Raw genomic sequence first — 17,480 nt, forward strand, 5'->3', positions numbered from 1 at the left:
TTTCGGTCTGGCTTGGGGGTTAGCCTGGGTGATCTTCTGCGTCGATGCTTGACGCCCTTTCCACTCAAATGGGGTGGAAGATGTTGCTTTTTATCTCAATTTATGTACAACTATTGCGGCCTGCACATGATATCGATATATCAATCTTTCTTTCCATTAGCATTGTAGCCACGCGTAACCCATCAAAGCCGTAAAATAAAAGATAGAGCCGAAATAAAATATGCAACAGGAATTCTATCTAGATATATATACACCCATACCCATCTAACATGCATGCAACATCACTGGGTCTTTTTCGCAACACTTCGTAGACGTGCACCCTCAAAGCCATATAAACCGCCCCCGATGAACACCAGAGTCGCGCCGACCAAGACACCTCCAGCCAAATCATTTCCAAAGAGATAGATTGACAAGAGGAGCGAGACCAACTTGCGGACATTCAAGAAAATAGTAACCGTCAACGACGACGACTTGGCCGACAAAAGATGAACTCCCCGGATACACAGGTACTGCGTCAGAGCATTCATCGCCAAATAAGCCACCTGAACCGGAAGATGCGCCAGGAAAGCCTTCACAGCCTCAATCTGGCAAATCCAGCCCAGCAACGAGAAAGCAGTGCTCCCAGCCGCCCCCTTCGACAACAACTCGGGATCCAAATGCGACAGCAAAGAAGGCGACGAAGCCACCACCCGCCATTGACCAAGCAACTGCGGCCAACTCGTCAAGAAAAGCGGCAGAGAAAGCGCATGCGAGTAGAAAAGCGCCTCTTTCCAATGATCCCTACCGTAAGTCGCATACAGCCTGTCGGCATAAATTCCCTGGAATGCCGAGAGCACCATCGCCAGCGCGAGGATCGTGAAGCCCGTCACGGTAGTCATTGTGTCCGTCCCATCGGAGCCGACGTTGATAGACACGCCTTTGGATTGCGCGTCGGCCATCGCGGCTGCCGCCACGCCTACAGTCAACATACCCACCGAGGCGATCTGGCCACGGGAATAGCGCTTGCCGTTGTATATATAGCCGATTACCATTGAAGCGACGGGGCCTGCGGACCGGAGGATGATGTGTAGTGGGACGGAGATCTTGTATGCGAAGGCCCAGTTGTTGAGAAGGTTGACGCTCATGAAATAAGCCGTGTACACGACCCATGAGCGTAGTGGGATGGCGCGTGGGTTCAGGAATAGGGCTCGTGGTCCGGCTGAGGGGGATAGGAAGCTTGGGATGGTGAATAGCGCGCAGATGGCGAATTGAGCGAATGTTATCAAGGGACCTGTGCGGGAACGGGTTGGGTTAGGATATGTTGATGCGTTTTTGTTATTGGGTTCTGGGTTTGTCCATTCTTACCGGCAGTAGGCTGTTCTCTGGAGAAAATATGGGATTAGCGTTGTGTTTGGATTGGTCTGGCTTTGTTGACTTACTTGATAATCGCCTCGAGCGCAAAGACCTATACCCAAGATCAGTTCCTATTATACTACTATAGAAGCGTTGGAGGTCTCTAGACACCCACATTGGCACAGCAGCCTCCAAAAATAAGAGAGACCATTAAAACCATGCTTGTCCAGCTAGGAACCGCCGCGTGGACGGCGGCAGCAACGAGGCCCGGGGCATCTTTCTTCAATTGAGCATAGTCGAGCTTGTCCTCGGAATTTTTAGATCGAGACGCGTTCAAAGTGAGGTTCGCGTTTCCATTTGGGTTCCCAGCAGAGACTCGAGAGCGATTGATCAGGTATGAGTCGTCGCGTCCTCGTTTCGAGGATTCATGATCATTGAGCATTCTATCTGTTTTAAATGTGAGTGGTCTTGATAGAGAGGAGGAATAGTGAAGGTTGGAGATTAAGTCACTTCCTTACCTTTTGTATTAGTAGTTTCAAAGGGCAAATACTTCAAAAGACAAAAGGCGCAACGTGGTTGAAAGAGAAAGCTGGGGCTGCCGATAAGAGAGTGGATCACGATCGGCGATGGCGATATGTACAATACAGGTACATAGTGAGGAGTATATAGCACATATTATGTATTGTTTTTGTTCTTACATTAAATTGTCACTATGTACAAAATCCATCAATCGACAATGTCATCGTCACTGAGAATCAATTTCTCTTCCTGGGGCAGTTGAGTACGACTGGGTTGTTTCATACGCGACTGCCCTGGAGACTCCATCCCGTCAATGTCATCATTACGAAGATTCTCGTTGGCGCGAATGTTAGTGATCTTATTCAACTGCCAGCAATCCGGGTCCTGGCGTCGGATTGCAGCCATATAGGGCAGTTGATGAAGCAGTAGATCATTCCGAGGCATCATCGTGACCATACTCGAAGTATCATCTTTGTTCCCTGAGTTAGCCGATGCCGACCTTCCCACCTGAAGATTTCTCCAGGAACTGACACCCATAAGATCAGAGCCATTTTGAGAAAGATGCTGCTGTCCAAAAGGATCGAGTAATCGGTTTGTCCATGAGTCGATCAGTCCATCGATTTCCTCGGCCTCTCTCCACAATCGCAGAGATGCTGGGTAAAACATCTTGTATGCATCGCCCGCGCGGCTTCGTCCAGTTCCAGACCCAACCTTTCTCTTGACTGGGTAAGGAAGTGCGAAAAGAAGACCACGCGCCGCAACTTGGAAACTGATTTCCTCCTGTCTGAGCACGTCAACACCGCTACCAAAAGAGGGAATTCCAGTTCCTATTCCGGCCCGTGCTCCTTGCCCTGGTCGGCGATCAGCACTGAGGATATCACTATCGGAGAGTGCATCGATGCAGTCGTTGAGATAGTCCGTAAAATCATCCCCATCGCAGGAGGGGACGTAGTTCTCATGTAGAGCACTGATGAACGTTGATATGTCGGTCCCGGTCTCGTCGACCAGATCATTCGCCAATACCTGCGAAGCCTTTGGTCGTGCATACTGGCGCAGATACTCCGGCGGTGGTGGAAGGATCTCGAAATCGCCCTCGATTAGACTCGGGTCCATGCGTTTATTGTACACGATCTTTCCAACGGCGTGGAACATGCCCAGACTCGCCTCTCTCTGAGTTATCATCTTGAGAGACTCTTTCTCCATCGCCGTCAAAGCAACCTCGCCTCGAGCTTTCTTTATTTTGGCCACGCTGCCTCCCCATCTCCCCGTATCGTCCCCCTTGAGACAGAGGAATTCGAGAGCGGATATTGCACTGCGGATATCGCCGATTTCAGAGATACTGTCTATAACACCAGGTCCAGGTATTTGAACACGTCTAGAGTTCCGCGCTTGTCTGTCCAAGATAGACCGCAAAGCCTTGTGCATAAAAGTCGGTGCAATGCTATTGAAATCCAATATCGTTGTCCCAGGGTGATTGTAGATCGTAGGCCCTAGTAACCGGTGAACTGTCAGGTTATCTAAAACTGATGACGCAGATCCCAACAACGTCTCAGACACGATGATCACGATAGGCGGATGATTCGATCCAAAACTGCCCCGGGCATGATCATTCGCAGAGGCAGCCAAATATTGTTGAAGAGACGTCCGAAACGCCGTGAGGGCTGAGGACGCCCGGCCAAGCACAGTTGGAAACTCCTCTATAAGAAGAATCCGCTTGTCCCGAGGTTTCGCATCTTTCTGGGGATCGAGCTCGCTGGCATTTTCGAGATCGAGCCCTCCAAATTTATTACCCCGTCCAAGAAACTCTTCAAAGTGCGCGCTCACGGATTGATAATCGCGAGCTCCAAATTCTGAAACCGGGGGATTCCTCCACTCGACAATGTCGTAACCAATTGATTCAGAGAGTAGGGACACAGTGGTCGTTTTCCCACTGCCTGCCGGACCCCGTAGGACGAGTAACCTCTGCATATTGTCAGAACCACATTCAAACCCAAACCCCGGATTATCCTCAGATCAAAAGCTCACCTCAGAGCGCCTCCCAGCAAACGCATCCTCCAACCAATGCTGTACATCCGAGACCTTTTTCTTGTGAACGGCCAACTCGCTTAGGTTGGCAGGAGCGAACCGCTGAGCCCATGGTCGACGGTCCAATTCACCAGCCGGCTGCGCAACCATGGGCTTCTTCGCAGTGCTATACCCAGAGTCCTTAGGCAGAAGGAACCGTTTTGTCGTCTTGCGCGGGTTGACTGGAGCCTTTGGCTTTGGCGCAGGCTTTGGCGCAGGCTGACGTGTCTGGCTAGAGCTCACGGTACCCATTGCCGTTCGCTCATTGGCTAGATGTTGTGTAAATATTTCATCGTAGGAGTCGTAATCGTCTTCAATCAGGTCCACATCGACAGTCTCCCTGACTGGCGGGAGGGGCTGCTTCTCGGTCTTTTGCGCCCATCGCTGTCCCTCTGTGGAAGGCTGGAAGAAGCTGTGCAGGGACTTTAATTTTGAGTCTGGTTTCGGTGACGATTTGATCTTTTTGTTTGGAGAGGGTGAGGACGAGGGGAGCCGGGTTGATGGTGTTGTGCCGCGCGAGTAGGAGGGTTTTGGTCGTGAGAGGCTGAAGGGTTCGGTTGGTTCGATAGGGCTGGAGCTACCTGAAATGACGGTGGGAGCTTTTTTTGATTTTATTTTCGGCTCATCCTGCTTTGAATCCTTAGACCTGCGTTGTCTTTTAGGTGGACGACCGTCCATGATGGGTTTGGTCAAAAAGTTGGAGAAGCTGAGATACGCGTCCGATAAGCCTATGACGCCAAGCGGTGGGCCTTTTGCCAGTTTATAGATAGATTGTAGTATATAGAATGAGATGTAAATGTAGTACGGATATTAATGTTAATTATATATTAGAACTATGAACACTCATAAGACAAATCGCACAGCGGGTATATTGACCAGAATCTGAGTCGGCGGAGCCAAACAACCAAAAAGAGAAAAGAGAAAGAAGACACCCATATAGAGAGGCAGTAATCTCTATGCGCCTCCAAATACATCATAGTAATAATCTTCATCCAAGCCGTCTCTCGAAGGTACCTGGGGAGCCTCGCCAGCGAAAGTGGCATCATCGAACCGCACATTGAGCAGGCGGATCTTCAGCCCATAGTTGCTGACCAGGTCAATCAGCTTGCTTGTCTCTGCAGTGATGGGCTGCTGGTTGAGGAGCATCAGCAGACCATCCAGCCATTCAGATGCAATGCTGTGCGAGGACGGACGCAGCGTCAGCAGGACTACCTCCTTTTGGGTGGCCCTGCTGCCGGACCGGGCGTGACTGTGGCCTTTTCCGTGTCCGGTAGCCGTGGAGGGAGCGTAGCCGTGGATGGTGATCTTGGTTGCGGGTTGACGGGGTGCAGTCTTCACGGTGGCTGTGGAGGAACTGTCTGGGTTGGCGGAAACGTTGGAAGTTACGGATGATACGATTGAGAGATCGACTGTGGGGGGCACGGGCCGGTGTTAGCAGAAAATACAGGATAAACAACTCCGTGACACTCACTTTTCTCTGGTAGGGTATCCAATTCCGGAGCTCGGTCGCCCATCATGTCAAATTGACCGAAATGCAAGTATCGTCGGTTATGAGAGAGCTGGGCATATTGATATGTAGCAGTGGACTTCTGTACCGCCCCAGACTCCAACTTGGAGTGAGAATCTAGAGCGAACCAGCTACCTTGAAGCAAAGATCGGATTCGTTGCTCCTTGACGAACTGAAGAGCCTCATGGTGAAGTTCTTCGCGCACCTGTCGCAAGTGCTGGCCCCATGCATCCTCGTACGTGAGTTCAAGGAGTTCCATCTGCAGCCCGCGCAATCGGTGGTATTCAAAATCGGCCAGTTCCTCTTCCACATCCTGGACATCCTTGACCCGAGCAGCTCCGCCAACCACGGACTCAATGAGGATGCGCACGAGCTCAATGATCTTGTCCAAGTCCTCTTCTTCGGCGGCAGTCGCCTTCCATAGGCGGAAGAAGGCCTGTAAGCCGGCAACATGTAGTCGGGTCCAATGTAACAGCAAGGGCTGGAACAGTTTCTCAAAGCCCGCACGGGACTCTGAAATAAGATATGTTTTGGTGTCATCCACGTCGGACTTTTCGACCTCGAAATGCTCGTATAAGATGGATGTTACGGCCAACGATGCCCGAGCAATCGGACATCGCTGTCGTGCTGGCTTTGTAGAGTGCTCCAAGAGCATATTTTGAAAATCATCCCCATGGCTGCGAACATAGTCCGCCAGATCCATCATTCCCAGGAAACCGACCTCGTAGAATTCCCCCGCAGGACTCTCCGTCTCAAACCCAAGCCGCCTCCACTTTTCCGGATGGTGTCGTCTAGAGCGCCGTGTGTCGTCGCCATTCTCGGTAGCCTCGTCGTGGTTCCTATCCGGGTTACTGGCCACATAGATCCCCTTCAGCGCACGGCGATGCTCAGGCTTGTCCTGGCCGACAGGAATATCTCGCCACTTGCGTAGCAAGACTTTGGTAAGTGACTGGAATTCCAGCAGTGGGTGGGCCAGGTCCTGAAGGGCGGGGTCCTGCATAAGCACATAGGCCGCTCTGATAACGCCCAGATCCTGTAACCTCTGAATAAATTTGGGCCACTCCGCCTCGGGGTCGTTGGTGATCGAGTCGCGCATGAGCGAATTGATCAATTGGAGCGCATTAGCACACAGCGCATGGTCGGCGGAAGATAATCGGCTGACAAGCATCTCCAGGAACTGGGGGTATATGGTGATTGCAGGCTTCAGGGCGCGGAAGCCAAAGTTGTCAACCTGGGAGGCGCGGTTCCCAGTGTACGGATGGGAAACAATGGAGACGAGAATGGACATGGCGCCGCGGAGGATGTTGACTAGGGGATGGGTGACGATCAGCTCGACAATCTAGAGGACAGTCACATTAGCATTTGATGTGGCCGCGGAAAGGGGACTGTAAACAAACGCAGAGAGCACTGTAATGGCTTCAAGGATACTCACGCGCTCAACCAACTCCTGGTCAACACACTCCCATCCCTTGTCGACATCGAGCAACCTCGAAAAACTCGTCAAACTATATGCCAGAGTGTTCCCGCTTGCGTGGAGGGTTAGGTAGCGTAATCGAATTAGGCCGCCCTCTACGATGAAGATGTCCGCGAAGGATGGGTCTCCGATGTTGCTCTGGAGCTTGAAGACGGCCATTTTGCGCACGGCATCTTCATCGCTACCCAGACGCTCGACCAATTCGGCCACATTGACGGTCTCCATGTCTTTGAAGCCAGTAAGAAAGACCTCGGGGAGAAGAGAAAGAGATCAGGGGGGAACTGTGGGGCAATTGGAATTCAAATGGTGATCTCTCGGTAATCTTGATCCTTTTTCATCTAAGCATGAATAGATCGAATATTCCACATATAAAACCGTTGAGAAGGGGAAATAATAAACGGGACTAAATAGTTGATGTCTCCCGAGGTAGTCAACCCCCTACGTTATATATACCAACCTTCTAATTTCCCATCCCAGTATTATAGAGACTATATAGTTGGGATTTCAATATAATTGTTTAATGTAATTTATTTTTATGCATTAAGTCGTTACATGATTCCTATGAGATTCTATACAAAACGAAATGCGCCAAATCCAATCCGAGCCCATCTTTCCCCTCCCCCAGAACGCCACAGGGTGTAACCAGTTTTTCCCCCATTATGTACGACGGGCTAGCCGTAATCGTCAGTCGTGAAAATTGCAGTGATCAAGATTAGCGGCGCCAGCCCACATTCCAAATCACATGGGCAATGTCTCGGGCTGTGTTGACAGTGTCCACAACCCGGTCCAAGATGCTGCTGTTGGGGGTTTCAGTCTCGCCTTCCGGCATGATCATGCCCGAAGCAGTCAATCGGGGGTGATCTGATGGTGGATCATCTTTAATGAGCCATGCGCGATCACGCTCGGGGTAATTTCCCGTGAAGTCCAGGCTGGGATCTTCACATTCATCCAAAAGAAAGTTAGCCGAGGGCTCTGATGGCCCTGACGGACGTATGGTCTCCACAGAGGGAGTTGGTGATAACTTCGGGGTGGGGGTGGACCATCGGCTAAAGAACGTCTGAGGGGGCTCGGGGGGATCCACACGGTACTTGAGCGTGGTTGAAGGGAGGGGGGCGATAGTTTTCCCATCGCTGAAGCTGTTGCGTGGGGTGCTGCGGTTGCTGAGAGAGGACCGGCTGGAGATTTGTCTCATCATGACTACGCCGTCGTCGGAAGATGAGTCGTCTTCAAAGGTGGCGGGCCAATCATCATAGCCCTTGGCTTCAACCGCGATGCATTGTACGACTTCATTGTTGAAGTGGATACGGCGTCGCTCGCTTGGAGATGTCATTCCAGATGATGATGAGGCAGTGAGAGTGCCACCGAGAGAGTAGGTTGAGCTTCCAGTCCGGTGATGCAAGTGGTCCAAGTCTGTGTTGGACCTGGGGAAAGGGGGCCGAGCCCAGATATTCTCGGCTTCTTGGGCCTTGAGAATGGCCCCTGCATGTTGGAGTAACGTATGTTGAGATAGTGAGCGCTGGAGGATGGCCTCTGACGCGGTCTTCTTCTTAAGGATTGGCTTTGGGTCTAGATAACAGTTTGGTGTCTCCAAGCGACTTGGAGGGGGAGACGGAGAGGTTACACGTTCGACAGAACTTTTTAATGGCCCATATAGCCAGGTAACATCGCAGTCCTTCAGCCTGGTAAGAAGTTAGCGGGTGTGAATAAACGATTGAAAAGTCAGATCAATGACCTACCAATTGAGGCTTTCCGGCGATATCGTCTTCAGGTTGTGTTTGGCCTTGGCCCATGTCCTCCAAGAAGCATTCTCTAATCTCACACCATTACTATAATCATTCCTCCGACTCGTCACATAGCGCCAAGAGGACCAAATATCCTCCTCCTTCCAGTCATGTGAAAGGTAGTCCACGTGCCTGGATGGTTCATCTTCGATTAAGCTGTCATCTGCCGACGGAGCCTGTAACGTCCACGAAGGTAGGTGTGATTCTGTCGACGCATCGCTCATATCCTCGAGTTCTTTCGCATTATGGTGAGGTTCTGTTTCGTAGGAGGGTAGGATAAGTTCGTTTTCTGGTGATATGCTATTCATTGGCGCATAGGCGAGTTGTTCGGGTGTAGGAATGTAGCTCGGAGAAGGGGGTACGGAGGGCAGATTTGCGACTGGGGAAGAGTCCCTCGCACGATAATCATCTCGCATGGGTAATTTCCTGGGAATGGTGTGATCTTCTAAGAAATATCGTTGCGCGGTGGGACCGGTGGGACACCGTAGAGGATCAGGAAAAGGCGAATGGGTTTCGCGGGGAGTCAACAAGGTCGTCATCTCCCTTATTATTTCCAATGATGTAATGATAATAAGGGTCACAAGGGAATATGCTTGATGCAATGGCGATTCAAACATGTATTGTCAGGTGATTGCTGGCATAATATCCGAGGAGAGGAGGAAGGAGAGAAAGGAGAGAGAAGGGGGAAGAAATAGAGAGATAGTGGTAAAAGATAGCGAGAGCCGAAATCTGGGGAGTTGACCGTTCCCGGGGGATTCTGGGGGTACTGGGGTGATTTTTGGAGGGGGTAAAAAGGAGTTTTAGAAGGATGAAAGGGATAAGAAAAAAGCAAATAATAAGATCAAATTCAAGGAAATTCAACTTATATTATTACTATTACTATTATTATCTGTATAAAAGGAGTTGCCACAAGGAAATCTATATTCTGTCTAGTTTCTACTATATTAGTCCTAGTTTAGATCGAGAGTAACTTGAGACTAGTGTAGACTAGTAACCACATAGTATTATATCGGAATTAAATACTCCATACGGAGTACATAAAAAAAGAATAATAAAAAAGAATAATAAAATCTTCTAGACCGGACGATAAATTGTTCTTCTCCACCAAAATATGCAAGTCCATCCTTAGTGCAGGGAGTGTGCTATGCGTCTATAACGTCTATAACGTCTATAACGGTCGATCTTGTGGAGCATGGTGATATATATAAGTACAATATACTCCGTACATAGTACAATATAACTATCTATACAGAATAGTTTCGAACTTTTCAGAATATAATCCCTTTGAAAGTACTCTTTCACTACTGTATACCATAATCGGAGTATCGCGGAGCCACCCGGCCTAGGCCTGTAGTCCTCCGATGCATCCGCAGGGCCTGAGCCACCTTACTTTCGAAGAGAGTCGGACCCCTCCGATCCACTTCAAAACGAGTTTTGACTGTTGATAATATATATAACCAGGTCCAGATCGATCCCAGCATACCTTGTACTAACCGAGGCATTGACGTTTCTAGAATGCTGTCATGGCACATGTACTCTGTACACCAGTAACACATGGAACTCCCAGGGGACCCTGTTGGCCGGCTAAAAGGAAAACCTAGCCCATGATCGACCGGAGATACGAGCCGAATCTCAGAGTATACCTTTGAAGGGTTTATAAAAGATAAGCGGGGTCCAATTGGTGGCGTATATTTGCCTTTGTCTTCAAGCCATTGACATCTTCGACGTCTAGATTCTCTATCTCAATTCCCAGTATCCAACTCTCTTCTAGAGGGTGTACGGATGGCTCTAGAATAGGGCAAGCTAGAGCTAAATACCAAACATGACACAAGAAAAGAAAAAGAAAAAGAAAAAGCGTCGTACACAGAATTACCTTTTGTCTGTGCGCTTGCATCGACAGCATCTGGGTAACTATCCACCGAAGACTGTCATGATTGGCGGGTCAAAACACTCGACATCGGTTCTTAGGAGGCGCTATTGTCGATGCGAATCACAGCCAAGTGATAACCGCCCATTGCTGCATGTTACCGTGAAGTATTCGAGTTCTGGCCCTTTGAAACTGTAACTGGGAACCTGAAACTTTGTCGATATGCCTAGGCCATTCCTATAACATCGCAAGTTCTCATGTTCTGGCCCACCGCTAAACCTCCACCTCTCCGCGGAGGCTTGATCTGTAGCGCTCGCACGATGCGCACCCTGGTCTTTCCCTCACGGGCCCTCCTAACGTCTGTCACATTCGACACCGATCATTGGTCCCTAGACAGTATCAGACAAGGATACCTTCTCTGTGCTGCTTTGACGCATGTCGCCAGCAGTCACATCCACAGGGGCAATCAACTCTCTCTCTCCTTTTTTCACCACTAGCTTGGCTACTAAGGCCCTTGATAACGCAGCTAGCTGACGGAGACCGGGGCTTACACCCCCGCTGGTAGTGAAATGCAAGACAAAACAGGGATTGCAAGGTTGCAATTGACTATCTTATCAGACGTTTGCGGATCTATCGGCCATCGCGGCACCAATTGGCGTGCCTGGCCCCCTATCGTGATGGTAAGCACAGCTGCAAGTCGAACGGCTCATATCGAGTGGGGGTTGTTTTTAACATCGCCCCCGACTTTCCACTTCCAGTCAGCCGGGGGAGGTGGGATGTACCCCTCCACGAGGAGATTGGAATTGCATAACTGTCATGACTGCCAAAGGAGAAATTAGTAAAGATATGCAAGGTCGTGCTAATGCGTTGTGTTTCTCCAATCTGGATGTGTTGTCTTTGAGCATGTAAAATGGTCCAATAATGAGCAATCGAGGATCATTAACCGTTTTGACTAGTCGGCGACTAAACTAGCAGGGTACTTTGTACGGAGTAGACAGCCAACGATCACAAGTCACCGGCGTCATTGCACGTGATATCCAAACCTGGCTTAGTCTGGCAGAACTGCCCCTCCGCCCCCGCGATATGTTGATTCTCTGGCAGAGAAACAAGTCTAGGCCAATAGCTACCATTTATCAAGGTACTATTCTCATACATCATGGCCGAGGTAGAAACAACCCCAGTTGAGCAGGCAAGACATGTTGTCTATTGTGGAGGTGAGGATCCCCGTGGCGCAATCACGACCACAACCCCAATCCGTTCGAGAATATAGCGCTGATCGAATCCCGATAGTTTGCACATTACCCCCCGAGGTATGACCTTCCAGTTCATCCCAAGTCCCCAGCTCTCAGTCCCCCAGAAGTGAAGGCCCGGCCCACTCCTTTTCCCCGCTTTCTCGCCCCTGCTTCTTAGCTCTTATCATGGGGGCCCCAGCTCCATGCGTGGCATAGCTGCTAGCCACTAGAAAGCGCCAACATAGCTGGCTTGCAGATTGATATTTGGATCACACTTACACTGGATATGCAATGTGTTTCTGACGTGCGGGGTTATCTGTCTAGTATTGCGAGTTTGGAGGTACCGCTAAGAAATGCGAAGAGTGGCTCAAGGAAAACGACTCAGATCTGTGGGACAAACTATACTCTGAAGGTACATCTACATCTGGCGATCCGCAAGTCCGGAAATGGGAAATCACCGGAATAACGCCATTCTAACCCTGGTTTTTTTTCCTATCAGATGCCCTGAACGCCAACCTCTCCACCCTTTCCGTCTCTGCGCAAGAACGCGCCGCTAAAGACGCCGCCAAGAAGGAGGCCAAAGCTGCTGCCAATGAGGCACGCGATAGCGAGCGCAAGGCCGCCTCCAAGGTTCTGATCAAGCGTGTCGAGCGCAACAAGCGCAAGTATGTGACGGTCGTAATCGGGTTGGAGGTATTCGGACTGGAGAACAAGAAGATCGCAAAGGATTTGGGAAAGAAGTTCGCCACTGGTTCTTCGGTGACCCGCTCGCCTGCGGGTATTGAGGAGATCACCGTCCAGGGTGATGTCAGTGATGACCTGCACGATTGGCTCCTCGAGGTCCACGGCAAGAAGATCCCTGAGTCCAATATCGAATTGATTGAAGACAAGAAGAAGAAGAAGAGCGAGGGCCCGGTATAATGACGAACACGAATCCTTTGCGGACTGGGTATCATGACATAAATCTAAAATAAAAGTACAAATTGAAGACAATTCAAGCAGAAACAAGCAAGCAGAAAGCAGAAAACCGATCAGGCCCGAAATTAGGTTTAGGTCAAGGGCCCGGAGCACAAGAAAAAAAAATTTCATAATTCATCCAGCATGCTCAAAGGATCATGTTCCGCAGCTGCTGCATCATGCGCTGACCGGATCGTTGGAGTCGGACTAGCCTGGGCCAGACTCTCGCGGCGATCCGCAAGGTTGGACGGATATCGAACAGACCCTGCATCAGACCCTGAACTTCTTCCCCCGAGACTGAGAACCTCATCCCACGCCTCGGATTGAGGTGGCACAGAGGGCGAAGAGTGGTTCGACACTGTCAAACCTGACATCTCAGCGTGGGGAGACCAGAATAGTGGCCAGTTCTGGATTACTAGAGCGAGTACAAGCACCAACAGCGCGCTTGTGACAATGCCCCAGAAGATGCGCAGTCGACGACTGGTCCGGGTTTGCCATTCTGTTTCCCGCTGTTCCCAGCTATCGATCTCGTGTCGTACAGTCTCGAGTCGTTTCCCTAGTTCTTCGACGCGCTGTCGGCCTGTTTTCATGCGTTGCTCTAACGCGTCAGCCTTTTGGATCTGTGACTCGAAGCCTTTTAGATCGCTAAGCTGTTTGCGGATATCCTGATCTAGCCCAGCCGTTTCACGTTCGAAGTCATTGAGAAGCGTTGAAGCTGAGTCGGAGAGTTCCTGGAAGGACGAGATAGTTGCGTTGAGCGCTGTGATCTTCTCGAGTAGATTGTAATAGGTGTAATCCAGTCGACGGGTGACGTCTGTCGCTAACGTCCCAATCGAAGTTAATGCAGACCGTAGATACCTTGAAACAGCCGTTAGTCAATCTCCTATGAGCACAGAAAGTCTCAAAAAACATACTCCTCGCCCAGCTTCCTCCGCTTCTTAATTTTTTCCAGGTCATTCATAGATAGAATCTCGTTCCGACGGATAGGCGCCAATCCCTCATGCTGCTCAGGCGTATCAAACAGACTCCCATTCCGACCATCTGATAGACCAGTAGTCGAATCAGACCCCCAGCGACTCCGGGTCGTTTCCCTTGTAATCGGCCTCAACAACCCATCATCGCCCTCGCGGTCCTTATCCTTCCCGCCTGACCACGTAGGAAGCAATCCCCTAGCGCTCGCCGAGGAAGCCAGATGGCTCATGGGATTAGGGAAGCGCAGTTCCCGCGACTTGCTGTGTTTGTGGCGGGGGCCCCTTGTGCCATCGAAGGCAGGTAGATCTAGCGGGCTAGGGGATGGGGATGGGCGAGTTCGATGTCGGGAGGCGGACTCTCCTTCTGGGGAGATCGGAAGGTTATTAGAGCGATGGCGGCGCGAACGGCGGGACTTTCTTCGATCTTTTTGGGCGCTTTCTTGGCTGCCGAATGTGGAGAGGTCCTCGGATTTGGACTGGAGGTCGCTGGCCTGCTGGTTTTGGTTCTGGCTGCGGGTAGGGGTTTGGGACGGTGGAAATGTGGCGGAGGCTCCTCGGGATGATGAGAAGGAGGCGTATTTATATGGAGGTTCCATAGCGGTACATTCTGTGAAGAAAGCTTGGGGAAGCTTGGAAGCTTGGAGGTTTGGTGTTGGTTGGAGTGTGGAGTTGGGGGGATCGATGACGCCAAGGCTACCCAGATGAAGACCATCTGTAGTTGACAGTATCGCAGTCCTCTCTACCACCTATATTGTACTCTGATCAATCCAATTACGCTAAAGAATAGATTGCGATTATAGAAAAAAAGTTGTCTTGCTCGCTAGTAGTGACCTATGACCTAACCTCAGAAAAAACGCCTGTAATCGAACAGCCCACGCCGGAATGAGTGCCCAGTCTTTCCAGCCAAAGACAAGGAAGAAGGAAGAAGTCTCGACAGGCCGATGTATATACACACAATGCAGTCTCGGAGGAGATAGAGAGATGATATGGCGGAGATATAGAACGTGAACAGCCTCAAGAGTTGAGCAGCTTGTTGCGCTTCTCTCTGCGCTTGAGACGGTCCAGTCTCTTGTGGTGCATCTTCTCGGCCATCTTCTCATAACGTAGCTTCTCTTCCTTTGCTTCTCGGCGGTCTTTGATGCGCTGAATACGGGCCTGGAGGGGTCGGTTAGTGATACCATCTTGGGAAGTGATGTGTTGTCGGACATATCATTATTATGGAGACAGGGCTGACAAGAGATGGAGACCCGACAAAGACATAAAAGATCGAAGGAAGTGAGACATATTAAGAGAGAAAAGGAACAAGATCGGCATACCTGACGTTCAGCCTCATGCTGTGCCTTCATCTCACGTTCAAGTTCCTTGACAGCATCGCTGTGCTTCTTGGCCTCTTGACGCTTAGCGTACGAGGTCAAACCTGCAGTAGGGCGGAAAGGCTTCTTCGTGTCATGCCAGTTTTTACCTGAAGGTCCGATGGGGTTAGCCGGGGAGATGAGGGACAGTAGGGAAGTGGGGACTGGGTATTTTTTTTTTTTTTTCACTTACCATTTTTCCGCACGCCGGCGGTCGGAGGCACGACTGCTGTCGTAGCCGTTGTGGTGGACATGATAGGATGTGTGACTAGGAAGAAAAGCAATTCCACGTGGGAGATTTCAGAAAGTGGATTGGGAAGGAAAAGTGAAGCAAAAGAGACCGGGAGGAGTCGAGGCAAAAAACGGACCGAGTTTTTTCATTGATTATCTCGATCTGATAAAATGTCTTGGCGTCCGCTAAGAGAGAAAATGCTTCGGCCCAAATTTCCCTGACTCCACACTCATTTTTCCCACTCTTGACTCACCTCCTACAGGCTGTTCTACATTACTTTAGGCCCATTTTCCTTCTGGATTTGGGCTGTCATCATTTCCATTCTCTTCCTAGCTTCTGCACGTTCCCTTGGCAAACCCTGTAGGCCCATCAAATCCCTCGTTACACCGCCCCTCCCCCCACCAAAGTCCTTTTATTCAACTACTTATACCTCCGATTTTCCCCTTCTTACCATGATCCCACGATAACATTCTTTTTTCCCTTGGTCATTTTCACATTTTACTTGATGGCGACAGAGCATGCGATCGTCAGTGAACCGATGGAGCTGCCATCGCTCCCGCCCAACCAGGGCCTCGAGGCGATAAAGGATATAATATTTGGATCGGTAAGGAAGTCCTTGGCATATGCACGAAGATCTAGACTGACAGTTTCCGAAGTCGGCAGGAATGGCAGGCAAACTCTTCGAGTACCCCTTCGATACCGTCAAGGTCCGACTACAGTCACAACCTGAACACCTTCCCCTCCGATATGCAGGACCAGTGGATTGCTTCCGCCAGTCTTTCCGAGCAGAAGGTTTTCGGGGACTTTACAGAGGCATTAGTGCCCCTATGACTGGAGCTGCGGTGGAAACCAGCTGTCTCTTCTTCAGTTATCGTCTCATTCAAGATAGCCTGCGCGCAACGGTTTATCCAGGCGTTGAGCACCTACCATTCTTCGCTCTCATTGCTTGCGGAGCTTTGTCCGGCTCTGTGACCTCGCTAGTACTCACGCCAATTGAATTGGTGAAATGCAGGATGCAGGTCCCCGTGGAGTCAGCAGGCTTCAAACCTGCTGGCCCCATGGCCATTATCACTAGCATTTTCCGAAATGAAGGGCTGGCAGGATTCTGGCGGGGCCAGATGGGAACCTTGATCCGGGAAACCGGCGGAAGCGCAGCGTGGTTCGGCGGATACGAGGGTGTATCATCGCTGTTCCGCAAGTATAACAAGTCGAGCCCCCAATTGACATCCGACTCGCTCCCCATCCACCAACAAATGATTGCAGGAGCGACGGCTGGAATCAGCTACAACTTCCTGTTCTACCCAGCCGATACAATCAAGTCTCGCATGCAGACTGTAGACGTCTCACGACTGCCGCTCCATGCTCAAAAACAGACCTTCTGGGGCGTGACTAAGGCTTTGTGGAGGCAGCAAGGGCTCAAGGGCATGTACCGCGGGTGCGGGATCACCTGCGTGCGCTCGGCGCCCAGCTCGGCCTTCATTTTCACCGTTTATGAAGGATTACGGCAATATTTTGGTTGAAAAAAAAGAGAGAGACTATTACAATTCCCCTGCATATAGACATTTGTCCCCTTTTTCCTTTTGGATTTTTCATACCTGACTCTTTGGATTCTGACATCGTGCGCTATACCCCGAATACATTCAAACACGATTCTTGACTCTTCTACACTTTCTCCTGTTTTTACCCCTCCTTACTCGAACTCCAATGCTTACTTTGACGGAAAATCACGCACCGTTTTGCGCTTTCCAGCTTGACCTGCCCCCTTGGTTAATGAGCCGCGCATCGAATCTCTCAAAACAGAGCTTGTTAGCTGGTGACGTATACCAGACCAAGCATCTCCAGTCCGGCCGATGATACCCTATCTATGGCCCTGCTTGTGCTGGGAATTTTGCACACGTCAAGGGTGAAGGCGTTGAATCACTTGGCGTTCGAGTTTACCACCCTTTTTATGTTGTCTCGTTTATCTTTCTTTGTATAGAATTAATTTCAGATGCAAATAGAACTTCCATTCCAATGTCTAACTCGATGCTCTAGTTGCCATTATCATATAAATTCCGAAGGACCCCAAAGCCAGTCAATATACCTAGCTCATCGTCTGGTCTCGAATCGACTAAACGCAGATGCTTGTGCTGCAATCAAAGAAAATGGCGGTGTGATAAAGTACATACCTGCATCGCCTGTGTAAAAGTAGA

General features: G+C 50.2%; 8 protein-coding genes across 8 annotated transcripts; 2 read left to right on the plus strand and 6 right to left on the minus strand.

The window, feature by feature from the left end:
* Positions 1-281: 281 nt before the first annotated feature.
* On the minus strand, positions 282-1,774 carry N7479_009873 (uncharacterized protein; the record flags this gene model as incomplete). The annotated part of the gene is made up of 4 exons (XM_057257566.1): positions 282-1,270; positions 1,345-1,361; positions 1,419-1,444; positions 1,508-1,774. The coding sequence occupies 4 exons, from the start codon at positions 1,772-1,774 to the stop codon at positions 282-284; spliced, it is 1,299 nt and encodes a 432-aa protein (XP_057105024.1).
* A 284-nt stretch (positions 1,775-2,058) lies between these two features.
* On the minus strand, positions 2,059-4,593 carry N7479_009874 (uncharacterized protein; the record flags this gene model as incomplete). The annotated part of the gene is made up of 2 exons (XM_057257567.1): positions 2,059-3,813; positions 3,877-4,593. The coding sequence occupies 2 exons, from the start codon at positions 4,591-4,593 to the stop codon at positions 2,059-2,061; spliced, it is 2,472 nt and encodes an 823-aa protein (XP_057105025.1).
* A 276-nt stretch (positions 4,594-4,869) lies between these two features.
* On the minus strand, positions 4,870-7,121 carry N7479_009875 (ELMO/CED-12 family protein; the record flags this gene model as incomplete). The annotated part of the gene is made up of 3 exons (XM_057257568.1): positions 4,870-5,324; positions 5,387-6,761; positions 6,855-7,121. The coding sequence occupies 3 exons, from the start codon at positions 7,119-7,121 to the stop codon at positions 4,870-4,872; spliced, it is 2,097 nt and encodes a 698-aa protein (XP_057105026.1).
* Positions 7,122-7,608: 487 nt separating this feature from the next.
* N7479_009876 (protein phosphatase regulator REG1) lies at positions 7,609-9,216 on the minus strand (the record flags this gene model as incomplete). Its single annotated transcript, XM_057257569.1, has 2 exons — positions 7,609-8,575; positions 8,633-9,216. The coding sequence occupies 2 exons, from the start codon at positions 9,214-9,216 to the stop codon at positions 7,609-7,611; spliced, it is 1,551 nt and encodes a 516-aa protein (XP_057105027.1).
* A 2,484-nt stretch (positions 9,217-11,700) lies between these two features.
* On the plus strand, positions 11,701-12,697 carry tma22 (putative RNA binding protein Tma22; the record flags this gene model as incomplete). The annotated part of the gene is made up of 4 exons (XM_057257570.1): positions 11,701-11,800; positions 11,835-11,854; positions 12,101-12,188; positions 12,276-12,697. 4 exons carry the CDS (start codon positions 11,701-11,703, stop codon positions 12,695-12,697), a joined length of 630 nt encoding a protein of 209 aa, XP_057105028.1.
* A 164-nt stretch (positions 12,698-12,861) lies between these two features.
* Positions 12,862-14,300, minus strand: N7479_009878 (uncharacterized protein; the record flags this gene model as incomplete). The annotated part of the gene is made up of 2 exons (XM_057257571.1): positions 12,862-13,591; positions 13,648-14,300. The coding sequence occupies 2 exons, from the start codon at positions 14,298-14,300 to the stop codon at positions 12,862-12,864; spliced, it is 1,383 nt and encodes a 460-aa protein (XP_057105029.1).
* Positions 14,301-14,718: 418 nt separating this feature from the next.
* N7479_009879 (CGR1 family protein) lies at positions 14,719-15,310 on the minus strand (the record flags this gene model as incomplete). The annotated part of the gene is made up of 3 exons (XM_057257572.1): positions 14,719-14,859; positions 15,021-15,166; positions 15,250-15,310. 3 exons carry the CDS (start codon positions 15,308-15,310, stop codon positions 14,719-14,721), a joined length of 348 nt encoding a protein of 115 aa, XP_057105030.1.
* A 483-nt stretch (positions 15,311-15,793) lies between these two features.
* On the plus strand, positions 15,794-16,808 carry amcA (putative mitochondrial ornithine carrier protein AmcA/Ort1; the record flags this gene model as incomplete). Its single annotated transcript, XM_057257573.1, has 2 exons — positions 15,794-15,892; positions 15,945-16,808. The coding sequence occupies 2 exons, from the start codon at positions 15,794-15,796 to the stop codon at positions 16,806-16,808; spliced, it is 963 nt and encodes a 320-aa protein (XP_057105031.1).
* Positions 16,809-17,480: the final 672 nt, after the last annotated feature.

The sequence above is a fragment of the Penicillium vulpinum genome, assembly GCF_028829585.1.
Source record: "Penicillium vulpinum strain IBT 29486 chromosome Unknown utg000004l_segment0_segment0, whole genome shotgun sequence".
In the NCBI taxonomy this organism is placed as follows: domain Eukaryota; kingdom Fungi; phylum Ascomycota; class Eurotiomycetes; order Eurotiales; family Aspergillaceae; genus Penicillium; species Penicillium vulpinum.